This window comes from Carex rostrata, chromosome 6, assembly GCF_964058835.1.
Source record: "Carex rostrata chromosome 6, lpCarRost1.2, whole genome shotgun sequence".
Classification (NCBI taxonomy): domain Eukaryota; kingdom Viridiplantae; phylum Streptophyta; class Magnoliopsida; order Poales; family Cyperaceae; genus Carex; species Carex rostrata.
This window is the reverse complement of record NC_135923.1, coordinates 4,089,448-4,109,920: the sequence shown is the minus strand read 5'-3', so window position 1 is coordinate 4,109,920 and position 20,473 is coordinate 4,089,448. Positions and strand designations below refer to the sequence as shown.

General features: G+C 32.3%; 1 protein-coding gene across 1 annotated transcript; it reads left to right on the top strand.

The window, feature by feature from the left end:
* Positions 1-14,687: 14,687 nt before the first annotated feature.
* Positions 14,688-15,696, top strand: LOC144555534 (protein DOG1-like 3). The gene is made up of 2 exons (XM_078303912.1): positions 14,688-15,215; positions 15,328-15,696. Exons 1-2 carry the CDS (start codon positions 14,716-14,718, stop codon positions 15,653-15,655), a joined length of 828 nt encoding a protein of 275 aa, XP_078160038.1. The 5' UTR covers positions 14,688-14,715; the 3' UTR covers positions 15,656-15,696.
* The last annotated feature ends 4,777 nt before the right edge of the window (positions 15,697-20,473 follow it).

Below are 20,473 nucleotides of genomic sequence, written 5' to 3'. Positions count from 1 at the left end.
GGTCCTTATGTCCATAGAAGTCTTTGCCTAAATTAAATAGTGATTTTTTACATACTAAAGTGTACTAACAAATCTAAATAATATAACAGATGTTCTGCTAGTAAAATTTTATAAAGAAATCATTTTCAACATTTCAAATTGACTATTCGGATTCTGAAAACAAAAATATCAATTTGTTTTACATATCAATATACTCTATGCATAAAACAATAGTCTCACTCATTCAAATAAACGGATTCGTATCCTCTCAGGTATTGGATAGGATTATCCTCATTTTACGGTTTAAGATTAAATTTCGGCTGGTTTGAAATTCGGGCTATAATAGGAGGTAGTATTTTTGGACTTTGAAATTTGTGCCAAGTTAAAAAAAAAACGGTACAGATCTACTAATAGTAAAAGATTCCCTTATCAGGTATTGGAGAGATGAATTCCAAATAAACAGGATAGTAACACAAGTAATGTAAATTGATTAGTAGCAAAATTGTTTGATTCGGTCAAAATCGGTTCAAAGTCCCTTCACAATTTATGCTTTTTTGATCTCTTCGTAAAGTATTTTCTTTTTTAGTTGATAGTGCTTGATCAAGCCATATTCAAATAAAGTAAATATTAAACCAATATAAAAAGAGGAGGGTCCAAGTCTCTCTATTTTTTGTGCCTTCATCTATGTTACTCCGATATGCGAGTTTAGGCCCCGTATCCGTATCACGCGCGTATCGGATACGGATACGCACCCGATACGGCTCCAATACGCCAGCTGGCGTATCGGCTTACGTGGCGTATCTTTACTCAGCCGATACGGTTGCCGATACTCCGTTGACACTCCCAGATACGGCTAGACACTTGCAGATACGGCTGGATACAGCCACACATGATCCCAGCGCCAGTAGACCGCGCGCCGCACCCGTGCACTTTTTTTTTTTTTCTACTGAAGGCAGGATTCGAACCCAGTTGGGTTCTGTTGGTGCCAAAATTCTTGCCACTACACTAGAGTTCACATGTGTTATCATTTAGATAATTATAGTATTTAACTAGTTTTCTCTACAAATTTGTTTTAAATTATAATTATACAAATATAATAAATAAAATAATAAATATATATATATATATATATATATATATATATATATATATAGTAAGGCTTGGGTGCTATGGATAACATAGTGGCCTACGGTGCTACGGCTTAATATTCGAGTTTTTAAAATCCTAACGGTCGATCCGAACCATTCATCTTGTTCTCCATATTAATAAGTGCTTGGAGACAAAATTTCATATTTTTTGGAATTTTTTTACTATTTATTAAGAGGGTTTGAAAGTTGCTGTTTTTATTAAAATTCTGCACCATAAAAAAACAGCGACTTTCAAACCCTCTTAATAAATAGTAAAAAAATTCCAAAAAATATAAAATTTTGTCTCCAAGCACATTTTAATATAGATTAAACATCTAACGGTTTGGATCGGCCGTTTGAACTTCGGAAATTGGAGAACCCAATCGTTTGTTCCTGAGCCCAGGAACAAACGATTTGAGCTTAGCCACTCTCTCTCTCTCTCTCTCTCTCTCTCTCTCTATATATATATATATATATATATATATTAATAGCCGTATCGTATCCTTTATTTTTGAAAATTACCATATCGCCGTATTCGTATCGTATCCGATACAATACCCGTATCCGTATCTATGCAACATAGGCCTTCATCATGTCTCCATTTTTTAAAAATTTAATAACTCAAAATTTCAATCTTAAAATTTAAAATAAAACCATTAACTTTAATAACTCAAAATTTAAATCTTAAAATTTAGGGTAAATTTCGCTATAGGTCACTGAACTTTGTTATTTGTCACGAATTGGTCACTCAAGTTTGATTTGTCCATTTTGAGTCACTCAACTTTGTTATTTGTCTCAATCAAGTCCCTCTACACTTTTCCATCCAAAATTTTAACGGAATATTCCTATTCCGTCCAAAAAATTAACGGAATATACTCATTTCATCCAAAATATTAACGGAATGAGCATATTCCATCCAAAATACTAACGGAATTAGCATATTCCGTTAAAATTTTGGATGGAAAAAATAGAGGGACTTAATTGAGACAAATAACGAAGTTGAGTGACTCAAAAGGGACAAATCAAACTTGAGTGACCAATTCGTGACAAATAATAAAGTTTAGTGACCTACAGTGAAATTTACCCTAAAATTTAAAATAAAACCATTAAATATGAATTACATCATTTCATTAACACTTTAGAAAAGCATCTCGTGTGCACTTTTTCTCCACAAAAGTCTCCATGCCACTATCTCGGTGTGCCACAAAAGGCCCAAGTGATCACATTTTGCGTGTTTATTACTCTTGAGCAGCGAATTAATATCTAAGGCTGTACCGTGTTTGTATCTGAATTGTCAAATTACCTTGTTATACAACTATGTATTACAAATTAATTATAAATAAATATGGTGTCGGATCATAAACTCCATGTCTAAAGAAAAACAAAAAACATGTTGTTATTGTATATAAGAGGAGATATTACTTTCACGTTTCCAAAATAAAGCACCAAAAAATAGAGGAGATATTACTTTCATAAAAAAATTAGATCTAGTGATTTTCTAATTGTCTAAAAAAATAACAAGAAAGTACCAAAAAATATATAATTTGGTCTCCAAGTATATTTTTATATGATAATAATGTTGAGCAGTTCGAATCGACTATTTAAATTTTGAAAATAGAGATATCAATTCAATGTACGGAACAATCCGCGCATTGCAAAGTATCATAGCCTCACTTAGGGGTGTTCATCAATTCGGTTCGGTTGAAACCGAACCGAACTTGGCAAACCAAAGTTATATTTCGGTTTTAAAAATAGAACTGAACCGAACCATATTAGCATTGCAACCGAATCGAACTGAACCGAACCAAAGTTTTATTTCGGTTTGTTTGGTTTGTTCAGTTCAAACCGAAATAAATTAGTTTTTTTTATTTAAAACAATTGATTTATAATAAACCAAAGTATATTAAGAAATAAATCGGGTAGTAAGAAATAAACTAAGATATTAAGAAATAAACCGAAGTATTTAAAGCAATTGATTAAGAAATAAACCGGGGCGGTTCGGATCAAATTCATAATATATAAAAGTCTGGTCGGTTCGGTTATTTCGGTTTTGAAATTTTCCAAACAGAACCGAACCAAAGTTATAATTCAGCTTTAAAAAGCAAACCGAACCGAACCGAACCATTAAACTGAAAAAATCGAACCGTTTGATCCGAACTAATTCGGTTCGGTTCAAAACCGAATAAATCGGACCCAATGAACACCCCTAGCCTCACTCATGAGTAGTGTATTGAAAAAACCCAGAGCTCTAGGTCCGACCCGACCTAACCGTGGATCGGATCTGGACCGACCCGATCCTTGCTAGATCCCCATATCGGACCAGACTAATCCAAGGAACGGGTCTAGCAAGGGTTTGGGTCAGATTTTTCACTATACCGACCCAAACCCATCCCGCACTAACCCGAGACCCGTCTAGATCCGGACCAGACTAAATCAAGATCCGCCTAGACCCGGACCGGACTAAACAGAAACATATCTATTTCGACAAGAAACAATCCACTATTTAAAAAAAAAAGATCCGAACCGGACCAGACTGACCCATGTGAATTTGGACTATAGGTCTAGCACGAATTTGGACCAATTCCTCCAAATTAAACCCACCAAACCCGACCTGTAGATCCGTGCAACCCCCGGACAGTAGAATCTATGGACTGGCTAGGTCCGAACCGAACCGACCCGACCCGTTTTCAATTCACTACTCATGAGATATTTAGAGTGACATGTAATTAAAAGTATCAGATCGCTTTATCTGTAAGAAACCCCCCCCCCCCCCCCCCCCCCCCCCCCCCCCTATAGAGCGAGTCTGCATCGTCTGCATTAACTGAAAAGAACGTTTTTTTGAGTTAATGCATATTGGCCGTCTGATTGTAAACGAAGTCAATCCAATATCTATCTATAATATAGAGGGGTTTAATATTAGTGCAGATTAAACTATGTAGATCTTAAAACTAATAGGACGGTCGATTAACTCAAAAGATTCCCTTTTAGTACTGAATCTTTTAGTTAACGCAGATGATACTAATTCCTACAGAGCAAACTACATATCAGAAAAATCAACATTTGTGACCCACCAAAAGAGCGGTTTCATGATTTCATCGCATATTCTTTCATCCTGTCAAAGAAGTATGAAAATTGGAAAATTGGAAAAAAGAATAAAGATAATAAAGAATAAAGTATAAAAAGGACATATCTGGATATTTTCACTTTTCAAAATTGTATGATGGTACGCACATTAGTATAGTGCACTCGTTTCTCACGGGATGGATAGTGCATGCTTATTGCTTACATATCTAACAAACAATTATTGGTTTGCATTTGCACTATGCGCCCCTAAACGACACCGAAGTCGGCAGTTCATAATTAATGCACAGAAAGTCATCTTTTGGTTTCAGATATTTCTGTTGCACATATTTTTGTACATTTAATGTTACAAATTAATGACTTTTATAGACGGAGTTGGATTATGGTATTCTTAAATAATTAAATTCATTCTTTGATGATCATAATTTCATATAATCGGATTAATTTTAAATGAGAAATTTTAAAATTGTTGACATGGATCAAGTTTACAAGTGTTACATGCAATTTATAAATGAGGAGAGCTCAAATGATCCATTATTTCATGTCTCAATCGTGCCTCAACATCTTTATTTTTGATTTCAAAGTCTAAACAGAAGATCTGAACCGTTCAACATGTTATCCACGTTAAAATGTATTTCAAGATTAAATTTTACATTTTTTGAAATTTTTGTACAATTTTTTAAGATTGGTACAAAATCAATGTTTTTCAGAAAATTGTGAACCATCCAAAAACATTGATTTTGTACTATCTTAAACAATAGTAAAAAAAAGTTCCAAATAATATATAATTTGATCTCAAAATACATTTTAATGTGGATATCATGTTGAACGATTCAAATCTTTTGTTGAATTTTGAAATCAAAGATAAAGATATTAGAATACGATTGGAGCATGAAACATTGGGGCATCTGAGCCCTTCTCTTTATAAATTTATACATTAATTTAATATAAAATTAAGCAGTCATAAATAAAAGATTTATAAGTACGTCAAGTTTATTTATATATTTTTCTCATCATTTTTAACCAATTAACAAACTTTATACTACATTAATTCAAAATTTAATAAATTGTGTATGCATATGCATCACTCATAAGTAGATCGATTTTTACAGTTTGAATTTATCGTTGGGAACCAATTTAATAAATATTGAAGTTGTGCTCTATAATGAATTTGATGAATTTAAGAACATCCTAGGACCGATTTTTTTATAAATACCCAAAAGAAATATAAAATTACGAAAAATACCCAATCCGGTTAACCAATAACCGGATTTGGGAAAAACTTCCGGTTAACCATTAATCGGTTACCCATTAACCATTCAAAACAATATATCCGGTTAATGGTTAACCGGAAAGTTGTTGGTTTTTTTTTCTAAACAGAAAATTAAAAAAAAAAATTGTATTGAAATATTAGAAATGTTGAATATATTTCTTTGAAAATAGATGAAATGCAATATAATTTGATTTATTAGAAATACTGCAACAAAATAACCGGATCAATATTTTTCAGGCCGGATTTTTCGCGGCTGTAAGAAAAATTAATATATTTCTTTATGTGTTATTGGAAAAAAAATAAAATTGCTTAGATTATGAGTTATTGATCCCGGTTCAAAAGTCACTTCTATGTAATCCAGAAAATATTGTGATCCTTCTAGGACATTTAATTTATGAAAAGTTGTATCTATTTTTGAAAAAAAAAATATAAACTTTAAGTTATTTAATAATTGTTATTAAAAAAGAATTATCAAAATAGATACAACTTTTTATAAATTAAATGTCTAGAAGGATTACAATATTTTCTGGATTACATAGAAGTGACTTTTGAACTGGGATCAATAACTCAGAATTTAAGCAATTTTATTTTTTTCCAATAACACATAAAGAAATATATTAATTTTTCTTACAGCCGCGAAAAACCCGGCCTGAAAAATATTGATCCGGTTATTTGTTGCAGTCTTTCTAATAAATCAAATTATATTGTATTTCATCTATTTTCAAAGAAATATATTCAACATTTCTAATATTTCAATACAAAAAAAATATATATAAAATTTTCTGTTTTTAAAAAAAAAAAAAAAAAAAAAAAACCCAACAACTTTCCGGTTAACCATTAACCGGATATATTGTTTTGAATGGTTAATGGTTAACCGGAAGTTTTTCCCAAATCCGGTTATTGGTTAACCGGATTGGGTATTTTTCGAATTTCAATTAGACAGTGGGTAGATTTCGTAATTTTATATTTCTTTTGATTATTTATAAAAAAATCGGTCCTAGGACTTGTTCAGATGTCTCAATTCCCATGAAAATGGATCGGATCTGAAGCTAATTGGGATTTAATTTAATTTCATGACCCGTTCGAATGTAATTTGTATGAAATAGGATTAGGGTTTTTCTCCAATCTTCTTTTCCCATTTTAATATAAATTGATAGGAAAAAAAATATCAAGGTGGAACTCATTATTTTTTTTTCCCCCACGGTGAATGCTGCTTCACTGTTCTTCCTTCTATTTAATCTGTTTTTAATTACAGCTTAAATTATTTTATTGTTATAAAAAAATAATTTATTTTTTTTTATAAACAACCATAATTTTAAGTATAACAATATTATAAATCATAGTTCTAAAGCTATAGGTTTTTCGGACCTTAAAAGCCACAGTGCTATTAACCACTTTTCTTTTATCAAAGTTCTAAATAACTCTAAAAAGGTACAGTTGTGGTTTAGCTTTTTTGGACTTTAAAAGCAATGATATAATAATTGCTATTTAGAGTCTTATTATAAATGCATAAATTTGTATTTTAAAGCAAATTAAGCATTATAAATTTATAATAATCAATTTGTGAATTTAAATTTGTAATTGATTTTTCATTAATTAATTAGAAAACAAGTTTACGAGCAAAAGTCTCGTTATGAAGTAATAATTAATATGTATTGTTTTGTTATTATTTAATCATATTATTTAATTATAGTAATAATTATTAATAAGAATAATTATTTTGCTATCAAGCATTATAGAAAGAATATTAAAATTTTCCACAATTATTTTTACTGTATAACTTAACGTACATTTTAGTAAATTTTCATAGTCATTTCCATGCTTAGTACTCATGAATATAAATTTCCGTAAATAAATTTGTGAATTTTTGTATCCGTAAAATCTCATTCCGAACAATCTTGTGACATCCTAATTAACAAGTTCTACTCTTATAGACATATAAAGATTTGTTTATTATGAGATCCACCAGCCAAAAATTTATAATCTGTATCAAAACTTGAACTTCAAAATTTTATGGATGCTTGATTTGCATAGACAATAAAACAGACTAATTATTTTAAAGTTGTTGTGTGTTAATAGGCTAGTGCTATTCATCTGATTTTCACACAACTTTTTTTGCGTGTATCCTGTTAGCAAAGCTGGTTTCCACCTTTGTGTTTATCTAACACTCATTGGCTTCCATTTCACGCATACACAATGCACTCTCATGTTCAGGGACAGATTCAGAATTTTTGTGAGAGGGATAAAAAATATCGAATTAAATTTAAATAGTTAATTAGATTTAAACTCATTAACTAATTAGATATTCTAATTCGATAAAAAAAATAATACTTTAATATATTCTTTTCAATACTCGAACTTGTAATTTCTGATTCTCTAACCTATAATTCTAATTACCAATTTTAATTCAAAAAAAAAATTAATTCTAAATTTAATCTTAATTACAAATCAAATATTTAGAAGAGGGCAAAGAAAAATTCAAAGGAGCAAAAGTCGATCGAAACGTTTCGATTTCTACTAAAACTCAAAATACAGGAGGGGCAGCTGCCCCCTCCCCTTAAGGGAAGAGGGGGTTGTCCGATGGACATCGGACCACTTTTGTGTTCAATGAGTTCTCTCACCATCAGATCTGCTTTAGGATTCAGGTGTACGGATTTTAAAGCAGACGCGAAATTGTGGGCGCGAATTCTAAAGCAGATCTGACGGTGAAGAGAACCCATCGAACACAAAAGTAGTCCGATGGACGTCGGACGCCCCCCTCTCCCCCCCTAAGACCATGAGGGTCCGCCCCTGCCCATATCTATTTCTCATGGATTTGATCCCGAGGCAAAGGTATTTTTGTACTTCTCCTCGTCTCTAGTATGTTTTTTTATTTAAATCGTCAGATCAATGTCGAAATTTACATAACTGTTTAAATCTATTAGATTTAAATTGTTCATACGAATCTCAACATAAAGCAATGATTTAGAATTGGTTTTGAATAAATATTTGTCGAAAGTTTTCTGAAGAAAATTCAATTCCACTTTCTTTTTTAAAAGTGAAATGGAGGTCTTTAATTTTTTTTAAATTTTATTCTTATTGTTTAAAAGAAATTTCTTCGTCCGAATTTAAAGCCGCATCTTCTACACCAAAATAAATACCTTTGCCCCTTAACCAAACACAGATACTGATATCCGCACAACATAATTTGTTAATGACACAATATTATTTCAATTTTTTATTTGATACACAAATTTACCCTTTAATTACCACCTCTCAAACATTTGATTATCTTTCCTTAATTATTTTGCAATATTAATTTTATTAAGAGATAATCCAACGTAGGAAACAAATATCTTCTACAATTAATGGTCCTAGTAGATCAGTTATTTTTTTTAATAGAGGCATAATTATTCTTTTGGCTATCTAAGTTTAGATGAAAAGCAATTAGTAAAAGAAATTTACCTTTTCGTAATTTTATTGGAAATTTAGAGTATATCAATTTTTTTTTTTTATATCATGACAAGCCTCTTTTTTTTATTTACAAGTTCATTATATATATGGCAATTACAAACATCAAAATAATGCACTAAGTATATATTAAAAGTTTTTCAGCAACAAAACAATCAACTAAGCTAAAAGCAACAAATTAAGTCATCTGTAAAACAAAAGTTTTTCATAATCAAATACCAAAATATTTTGTTTAAATTTTTGCTTTCATTTAATTTCAAGGAAATTAAAGAAAAACAAATAATCTTTAATTGCTACTCTAGCTAGTGATTTCAGTTTATAATTACTAATTTTATGAAAAAACATGCTAAAGCGAAATACATATAAGTTTGAAATTTTCTCTTATAAACAAATGCGGACAAGTATGAATTTTCTTTTTTTTTTTCAAAAGATTCTGAAAAAGTACTTGCTAATTAAAGAAGCAAAATAAATTAAAATAAGGAAAATAGATGATGCTTATTTTTGAATTGTGTTGTGTTGATAACAATAATTTGTGTCAATACCCACCAAACACTAATTCTTTCAGTTCTATTAATTTATTACGACTCGGTCAAGTTAATGTTACCTTTTTATGGTAGTGTTGATATCTTAACTGACACAATATTTTAAATAAAAAGTATCTAATGACAAACAAACATGATTTTTTTAATTTATAGAAACTGTATACAAATAAACAAAATAATAGATAGATTGATTTGAGATTTTGGGCACATAGAAGAATTTTTTTTTTTTTTTTTTTTTTTTGCAGTTCCTTAAGTTTTGAAATATAATTTTTTGTGGCATATTTTAAAGAAATAAAAAAGAAAATGATTTCTTTAGACATAATCAAAAATAAATTTCAGTTTCTTCTATGAGATCAAAACTCCCATACAATATTCCATACACTATCCAATATTATTTTGACCCGAAATATTTTAGTTAACATTTAAATAAGAAAAAAAAAATACCCACAAGTTCACATGCCAATATAGCATTCCTTAATTAAAAACACAATTTGACTAATGAATTATTGAAACTACAAAAATTACAATTTGAATAAAAATTAAAATTTCGTCCACATTACAAATCGTGCACAGAATGTTATCAGGTTCCGGATGATTAAAAATGTATGATTTTTAAAAAAGGAAATTTTAATAACCTATTGAGAATTTCTAATATTTTTAGCATTTCTTTCTATTGTTGATTGGCTCGTTCAATGTCCCATTTTCCTCTCTTCCATAATTAATGTCCATCCACGTAATTAAATTTATCGTCTACAATAAGTCTCGGTTCAAAATACCTAAGTCATTTATAGAGTGGGAATAATGACACGGTGGAGCTAGTTTCGTTATGGAATAATACGGTTACGGTATGGAACAATACGGAATAGTACGGGACGTTACAGAATGGTATGGCACGTGTGTCAGTTAATTGCCGTAATTTGTGTCCCGTACTGTGATCATTCATGTGTTGTGATCATCTTTTGAAATTTTGTACGACACAACACATGAAAGATCTGATCACGGCACATGGTCACGCGAGTCACATATAATTAGGACAGTTAAATTTTGATCAAATAATGAATTTTAAATAAACTAACTTAAATTGTGATCACATGATCATGTGAATCACATTCGAGTACAGTACATTAGGGCACGGCATGACTCACGTGCTGTGATCACCCCTCGATATTTTAATCACAACAGAACACGATAAGTAAAAAATCAACTTAGACAAGCTCCGGCACAAAATGAAAATCACGCGTGTTAGTCATAGCACGGCACGACGCGTTTTCTTCTACTAATCATTCGCACTTATTAAGATACATATAGAATAATGTACTCCATGTTTTATTAATCGCGTATCATTACAAAAAGCTTCATAATCACGTAGGCATGAATTTCCCTTTCTTTAATTACAAGAATTAATTAGAAGCAAAATATAAAGTTATATAATAAGAGATAAAATTGGATTAAAAACAATGCAGATGTACCGCGTAGACATGAATTTTCTTTATAAGACTTCTAGGAATATAAATAGAGTAGATTGTAAACAAAAAAAATATGAACAATAGTATTTTGAAATTTTGATTATATTAAAAAGACTGCAATAAATAAAATAATCAAAAATCAAAATTTGAATCGGAATTAATGGCTCAGATTCAAATATATATTTTGCAACAACAATATGATAGAAATGTTGATGACAAAAAATCTAGCTTGAAAAATATTTGAATACGAGCTATCAATCTCAGTTCAAACTTTGGATACGGATCCTTTATCGCAGTCTTTCTAGTACATCCAGATTCTAAGATACTCTATCTATTTTTCTAAAAGTCTTATTTTCTTAAGATTTGAATGTAATATAAGAACTGCGATAAATGATCAAGATCCAGAATTTGAACTAGGATCGATAGCTCGGATCGAAATATTGTTATATTTTTTCTAATCACACACGCAATAATATGATGAAAATATTAATCATAAAACATCTGTCTTAAAAATTATTTGAATCTAAACCATTAATTCAGAACCAAACTTTAAGTTCAAATCATTTATCGCAGTCATTCTAACAAAAATATCAGATTCCTCTCACTTCATCGCAAAATATTAGATTCCTATCACTTCAAAATAACCAACCTTGAATCACTGACATTGCATTGCGAGCGGTAATAACTAAATCCTACCGCTGATCATAACAACGGTAGTTAAGGGCGGATCCATAAAGGCTCAGAGGTAGACAAGTCCTAAATTTGATAAAAATATATTAACCCAGTGCAATTTTTCTCTGTGGCTACTTCCCACACAAAATTGTGCCTACCACTGACTCAGTCGAAACAAATAACAAGGCTCATACAATGCAGAGAAGAGAACTGCTGGAGCAAATAAGAGAACACGTATCCTCTGCATTAACTCAAAAGGAAACTTTTGAGTTAATAAATTTCGGTCGTCTGCTTTTAAGCGAAATCAATCTGATCGTCTGATTTTATCACAGAAGTTCTTTAATATTAGTGATGATCTAGTTTGCATGATTTTTAAAGCGCATCGGATGGTCCAGATGCATTAACTCAAAAGATTCTATTTTGAGTTAACGCAGAGGATACGAATTCCAAATAGGCGGCTTCTTCGCTGAGTATTCGATTTCGTTTTCCTCAAGAGTAGCAGCTACCATGACACAACTCTTTGAAGAAACTATTTATATACGAACAAAATTGGCATCTCTTCCTAAATTTGTGGGCTCGTTGATTGATTGATTGGATTCTATGTAGATGGGGCTTCACCACTTAGGACCCGTTCGGCAGCCCAATAGGGAATAGGAATGGGTATGAGAATCAAAAATTTTGAATTGAATTTTACTGTTCACCGTGGGAATAAAAACTTAGCTTTGAGCAAATTTTTTTTTCCCACAGTGAACAGTTGTTCACCGAACGGGCCCTTACTGAAAACGTAAGGTTTTCAGGGTTTTTTTTTGTTTTCATGATACTCCTGTTCTTGGATTGCAAGAGAATTTTCTATTGTTTTGCATTTACCTTTCAAAATCTTCTATTGTGCAATATTCATAGAAAGTCAGCCGTTTAACTATTCAGTATCCGATTAGTGTTCTAATCTGACAAAAATTCTGAATCCGCACCTGACGGTAGTGTTATAATTAATATGAATTTTAAATATCTCATGTTATATTTGGATTTTGTATCTTTTTTTTTATATTATGGATACAAAAATCGGCCATTTTGTATTTTTCCTACGAAGTTTTGATTTATTTTTTTTAATTTCCAAAACGATCCTAAAACAGTCTTGATTAATAATCATATTTATAATGTTATACTTTAAACCTATTTAAAACTTTTATGGTTTCGTCACGCTACAACGTAAGAAACAAAAAAACAAGTTTATTTTGTCTTGAATTGAATTTTTAATCAGCCGCATAATTATGTAACCTTTAAGTACCAAAGTACATGAATCCATACGGGCCCATACCCGTTTTTTCCGTTTAGAGGAAGATGTACCAGAGCACCTTTTTTTTCTTTGGGATAATTTCACGTATACCCCTCAAAAACTTCACAATTAAGTATTTTTCCTCTAAATTTTGAAATTGCATATTTTTCTCTAAACTTCAAAAACTCGCATATTTACCTATTTTATTGTCTTTTATATTAAAACACATTCTAAATTTATAAAATACATATTTTATTATTTTATTAAAAAGCACAAAACGCCTATCTGACTCCAATTTGAATATGAAATTTCCTCTACCATTCGAATTGCTTTAAGATCTGTGCACCCTAAATTAGCACGAACCTTGAAGCGAGCACACACGAATATTGAGGCATTGTGCTAAGATCTTAATGCGATGCTGGCAAATCAAAATTGCTTTGAAATCCGTGTGGACTAGATTAGCACAAATCTTAAAACAAACACGCAATAATTTTATTGCGATGTGTGCTGATTGGACAGTAGAGGAATCCTTCATATTCAAATTTGAGTTCAATGGGGTGTTTTATACTTTTAATGAAGTAAAATAGATATTTTATAAATTTAGAACGAGTTTTAATATAAAAGACAATAAAATTAGTAAATATGTGAGTTTTTGAGGTTTAGAGAGAAAATATGTAATTTTAAAATTTAGAGCGGAAAATACCAAAATTTGTAAGTTTTTGAAGGGTATACTTGAAATTCCCCTTTGTCTTTTGTACTTTTGAAACCCAATGTATCAGGAATTCGTATCCTCTGCATTAACTCAAAAAGGAATATTTTGAGTTAATACATTTGAACCGTCCGATCAGCTTTTATATTCGTGTGAGTTAGATCCACACAAATATTAAAGACCCCCATGTTATAGGCATAGGCCGGATGAACTCCGTTTTCAATCAGACGGTCAATATACATTAACTGTATGAGACTATCAGAGCACCTGCCATTCAGGTGCATGCACTCCTATTCCCCGTACAAAATTAAACACGCACGCGGCACCAACCAGTTCAGCCTTTATCATCCACAAGTGTTAATGTGTTATGAGCTTAGATGGCGTCTTCTTAGTTCCTATTGGTTTGTACCGAAGGCATATTTTGGATGTATATGAATCTTGTAAGTTGTGATGATAAGATAAAGATACGAAGTATCTGGCAGGCCAGCTCACGCGTGAAACTGTTTTGTAAACCAGAACATGGGTTTACAAAACCAGGTATACGAATTTGTCTGTACCGGTGTACCCTGTTTACTCCAACTTGAATTTGGTCACAATCTGTAGCATTATTAATTAGCATGGGTTCAAATTGGTGTTGTCTATGATCTGGATAAATTTGATTTTAAATTTCCAGGAATTTAATTTAAATTAAAATCATTTCAGATTTGAAATGTTTTGAATCTCATATCTTGTCTTGTCATTTGAAGAGACTATTTTGAATCTCATAAAGCATCATCACCTCATCATTGTTAATTATTTCTATCGACTCCGTTTCTGTTCAAGTGCAACAATTATGATATTTTGTACTATAAAAATTATGAATGAAACCAAATATTAAAGAGCCACCTCGACTCGATCAATTCGAAGAACCATGATTAATTCATTCAGTATATTCCGCTTGCAACTAAAATCTGAGTCGACACGAACCGACTTAATAAAAACAAAAAACCGTAATTGATAGAATGTAGTCGGCAAGTAAAACACCAAATTCTCATCCCCCGTATATAAAAAGGAACAGTTCACAGCATGTATTCATATTCATAAACCCAATCCACTTCTTTCCTGCTCCCCCACTGAATAGTTGGTCCCACCAAGGCACCAACTATGCCCGACCGCACTCCAACGCCTACTCCCATTCCCACACTCACCGCTCCATCACCACTCCCCCGAAACGGATTTAACCGAAACGACGACGATCGCCCCAATCCCCAGCGCGAGCAATTCGCCAAATTCTTTGAATCCTCCCTCGCCGAACAATCCCACGATCTCTATGCTCTCCGCGCCGTTGCCACCGCATCTCAACCCCCCGACGAATCCTCTCTCGCTCAACTCATCTCTCGCGTCGTCTCTCATTACGAACACTACTATGAGACCAAAGCGGCGTGGGCACAGAGAGATATCAACCCCATGTTCTCCCCTTCTTGGACCTCTACGACTGAGAACATTTTCATGTGGATCGGCGGGTGGCGTCCTTCTGCTGCTTTCCATTTGTTGCATTCTAAGTCTGGGATGCAGCTCGAGGCTCGGCTTGATGAGGTAATACGTGGAGGAACTGTTAAGGATCTCGGCGATGTTTCGGCCACACAGCTACAGGCTCTCGATCGGTTTGCATGCATATGCTTATGTTCTACTTTTAGCATTTTTTTCCCCGAATTTTGATTCTTTAATGTGGCAATAGTTTAAGTTCTTAATTATATATATCGATCATGGATGTAGGTTGCAGAGAGAAACAGTGAAAGCTGAGAGGGTGATATCGGAGGAAGCAGCGGAAGCACAGGAGGCACTGGCAGCAGCGGAGGTGTTGCAGTTGGTGTCGTCAGGAGATCGGGGTAACATGGAATCGAAGATGGCTGGGTTGAAGGAACGGATGACGGCGGTGCTAGCAAGAGCCGATCGGCTGAGAATTGATACGATAAGGGGCATTACTGATATACTGAACTCGATTCAGGCCGTGCATTTTCTAATCGCTGCAGCTGAGATGTTTCTCGGTGTGCATGAGTATGGGAAGGAGAAGGATCAACTTGCGGCTCAATGGGAGGCTTGATTCATGCATGTCTGCTCTTTTTTTTTTTCTTTTTTTTTTTAAGTTAAAAAGTTATGCATGGTTGCTCTTGAATTTTAAAATGTTGTTTGTTTTTTTTTGGAACAAAAGAGTTTCGGTCGGTGTTAATTGTGGCGTGGCTTTGGAGAATAGAATAGTAGTTGTTGTTTTGAATTTTAGATATATCATATATATATATATACTTGGTTCTTATAACTTGGCTTGTGTACTAGCGTGAGTTATAATTTTTTATAAGGTTGGAAGCCAAATAGGGGTGTCAACGGTTTTGGATGTATTTTCATGCCTCTATTAGATATAAATTGTCTTTATACGTACTACTATATGTTCTTATCCGTTATAAATTATTTTAATCGTATTTTTTAATCCTACTTTTTTCTAGTTATAACTGTTAGATAGTAAAACAGTAATAAGTAAATAACTTATTATTAAATAATGGATAATGCTAATATATGATTATTTTTATTATTTAGTAAATAAAATATTAAAACATATATATTCATTTCATATATGTGTACTTTATTAAAAGAAAAAAATTCTGATTATGCTAAAAAACAAGTAAACTAATTAAAATATTTTTTTAATACATATTAATTTATAAAATATTTACTTTTTTTTATAATTACTCCATCAAATAATAAGTAGGAAATATATTTTATCTGTATTTTTATCTAATAAGTTTACAAAAGAAATCTTATCTATACTTACCTTATCAAGTACAGTACAGTACAGATCGGATAAATATATAAACGAGTGTCATTGACACTCCTAATGCCAATGGCTCCAACGTATATATTTATTAAGAAAAAAGTTATTTATAAAGCTTTGAGCCATACTTACCTTATCTGCACCATACTGACCTATACTGGTTTACACTAGCTTGGCAAAGAAAAGAAAACAAAAAACAAACAAAAAAAAAAACTCGGCCTTCATGACCTTCACTTTTTTTTTTTTTTTTTTCGTAGGTGCATTGCTATTTGCTAGTAAGGATTGTTTGATGGTTCTTATCAATTTTTTCTTGTATTTTATTAATTGGATTATTTGATGGTTCTTATCAATTTTAAAGTTTGGGTTTGATACATTCTACGATTCTATTCCTTTGCAGCCCATGAAATGAAGCCCGTGACTTCACTATTTTATCCAGCCCATTTTCTGATCTTCAAACACAATAAAACATCTCTCTTTCAATTATCCAGAGACTTTATGTTCGAGTAGTATCACAGCGAATTTAGGTTCAACGTTCCTTTTCCTTATGCTCTGCTCCGAACACAGTATAAAGTACTTGTAACACTGCAGCCCATGTTAGCAAACTTGTTGCGTCTATTGGACCCGAGGGAATTTAACTGGGCCTTCTTCTTTTTTTAGGATATCTGGGCCTTCCTTTTAAACCTAGCTTCCTTATCCGGCCCAGTTGGTGGATGAAATATATTATTTATTTACGAGACAACGGCCTTTTAGGAGTCAGCAAAAAATACACCTCGATAAGCTACAAACAATATTTTAATGAGCGACATATTATTAATTTCGAGATTAACACTAAACTAAACAATTGTGGTGTCTGACAACAGACCCGCTTTCCGAGAAAATTAACCATAGAAATCTGTGAAAATCAGAATTACTTTTACTGTACTACCATTCCTAATCAATTTTAAAACATTGCTCAGACAAGTCCTGGAGGATACAGTTCTTGAACAGTGCAATGCAAAAAGTAATGAAATTTTAATCATATTTTCTTACAGCATCAACAGTGCAGCGACCTGTGTATTCAATTGACTGAATTACATTAGAAAGTTGTTAGTCTAAATTAAATTACAATTTATTATATTTGTGAGTTATGTTTAGGGGTGGAACTAGACATTTTTCATAAAAGGGCTGAAAATTAAAATACATAATGTGGTGAGTGAAAATTGAACTCAGATCTCTCAACTACAAAATAGAGCTCTAACCACTATATTATAATTAAATAATTGATTATTATTGAGGAGAACTGGACTATATATAAAGTTTTGAAAAAATAAAATAAAATAAAATTTCAATATACATAACTAAAATTTGAAAATCATAGAGGTGATTTAATATTATTTGCAAGAAAACAAAAATAATTTAGATTGAAATAAGCAATGAAAAAAAAATTATGTAGGATGTTAGTCCTTCAAACTATTCAACCGGGATTCTTTTGGTACAAAAAGTGTTCTCTTTCTACTAAATCATAGACTGATTCTCAATTCAGATCAACGTTTTGACACGTTCATTTGTAGATTAGGTATAATCATGATCACATAATAGTACAACCATTCATCCATTTTTTTTCTCCTAAGAAAGAATAATAAAGGGATTAGATTATGCTTATTTTTCTTCTCCCATCCATCACATGGGTTGAAGCCTAAACTATTTGGCATGTGGCCAATAGATCCAAAAGCTGCCTTCCTAAAACCAAATTTTTGGCACCACAACACCATGCATTCTTTATTAGTTCGCTTGAGCTTTGTCTGATTGTTCCCAATTGTGTACTGGCTATGCATGGGCCAGGGACATAACAGAGCAGCTTGGCAATTTTCGCATTCCTTGAAAGAAAAAATAAATAAACTAGCTATGTTGTTTTGTTTTTGTTTGGCTTGCTATTTGGGTTACCAGTTTGGTAGTTGTCTGGGTTTAACAAACTGCTTTACCTAAGAAAAAACTTGTCTGATATTTTTGGTGTTTGTACAACATTTTTGTTATTATTGTATTTCGGTGATAGCTTCTATTAGAAGTTGTTAGTCGACATAATACAAATTTAGGAATGTAAATTTGTGTTGTGATATGATCATGCCAGTTTGCATGCTGTAAATTTTGTTTTTACGAGTGTTCACAGCATGCAACATGCGAATTACGTCATATGACCAACACGTTTGTTGTTGTTGTTGTTGTTGTACGCTGATGTAATGTATTCGGTCACATCGTAGCTTTTTTACATCGCTAACACAATAAGGGCATGTTCGGCTACCACCGTGTGCGTGGGAAAAAAAATTAATACAAAGTGAATTTTTTTTTCCCCACACGCACAGTGTTTCGGCCATTCAAATTGAGCCCGAATTCAAGCCCAAGCTCATTCCCGTTCTTGTCTGGCAGCCAAACATGCCCTAAGTGTGGCGACAGTTTGTAATAGATTGAACCCTTAACTATTATAGGTTGAATCCTTCGTTATGTTTCATAATTTCTGCTAAATTTTGGGTAATTTGGTAAAATGAATGGAGATAGAAGAAGGGAGAAGAAGAACATAGAAATGGATAGATTCAATTTCGATCAGAAGCAAGCACTTGTTTGAACCAATTTGAACCATTCAATTCTCATCTGACAGCTCTCATACTGCAACCTCTGCTATCGCTGCACATCGTTAGTTGAAAGCTGTAGAGAAGAAGAGACAAATAAGAAGGTGGGCTTGATTATGAAATGTGGGCTTTTAGTTTTAAATCTGGGCTTTTTATGACATTGTTAAAAGTAGAAAAAAAAACAATGTCAATGACCTGTCTTTCTCTCACCGGACCCGCTTGACTGGCTCCCCCGGATTGGATGTGAATAAAACTGTGAATATATTATGTTTGTTGATCAATTTGTAAAAGAAAGAATGTTCAATAGGATATTAATGTGAATCTGAAGATATATTTCTTTATATCCGAAAGAAATAAATGTAGAATTCTTTGGCATCAGCAACACACATGGATCTCATTACAACCATCTGCCACAGATAATCTCCACCAGAAAAGGACTAGACATCCTAAATCACACATAACTGCGACGACCAATCAGAAATAACCACGTATCTTACAAGTCCTGTCCGCTGTCTGAGATAGGACAGCTGATTAACGCTTACCAATGTACGAATGAAAAACAGTAAAAAGCACAGTCAATCCATTCAATGCCAAAGCAGTACAGCACTGCAGCTTCGGCCCATCTCTTAAAAATGACCGAATTACCCCTGTCCGTACAATCTACCTGACTTAACCAGGGCCCACCAGTGAACGGTCATTCAGCTGTTGCAGTTTCACAGCGTTTCCAGCCGTACAAGTTTTCTGAAGAAACATTTTTCTTTATCATTTTTCTATCAACAATATAGCATTTATTAGCACTTATATGTCATTATTATAGTTGCAACTTTATCTACTCTGTCTGCATCTGGTGTTTTTTGGAATTCGGGGTAACATAATGTTTCTGTTTAGATACAAACTGTTTTATCAGAATTCGTACAAAATGATGGATTGTCAGAGAAAAATATTTTTAGAAATTATAAAAAATTATCAGAAACTAGATGGATTGTTTTAATTTGATTATCGGAGAAAACAAATTATTTTCAAAAAATAGTTTATTTAAAAATTGGCTAATTGATTATTTACAAAATGATGATCATCCAACGAGGAATTAAAAGTGGGGTCCACACCGAGATGGAGCTTCCCTGTGGATCACGTGATGAACAAACAGATCAGGTAGTACTAGTAGGGTCATTTTCGACAATTTTCGATTCTGAGATGAGGCCGGCTTCTCATATTGTTTTTACGAAGGACCAAACAACTTTTCTCTTGTTAGCATGTTTTTTTGTGCGCAAGGAACAAGTTTACTTCTCCACACAAAAGCATTCTATTAGTTACCCCACAAAATTAATAAATTTAAGTTGAGTTCAATACTAATGAAGACACCAAAATATATTCTCTCACATCTTCAGATAAGATAAGTTTAAAATTGATGTCTTTAAACAATACAATATTTTTTTGGATTATATGCACATGGATGGAGATAGATTCAAGAAATGAGATTAATTGACTCCCA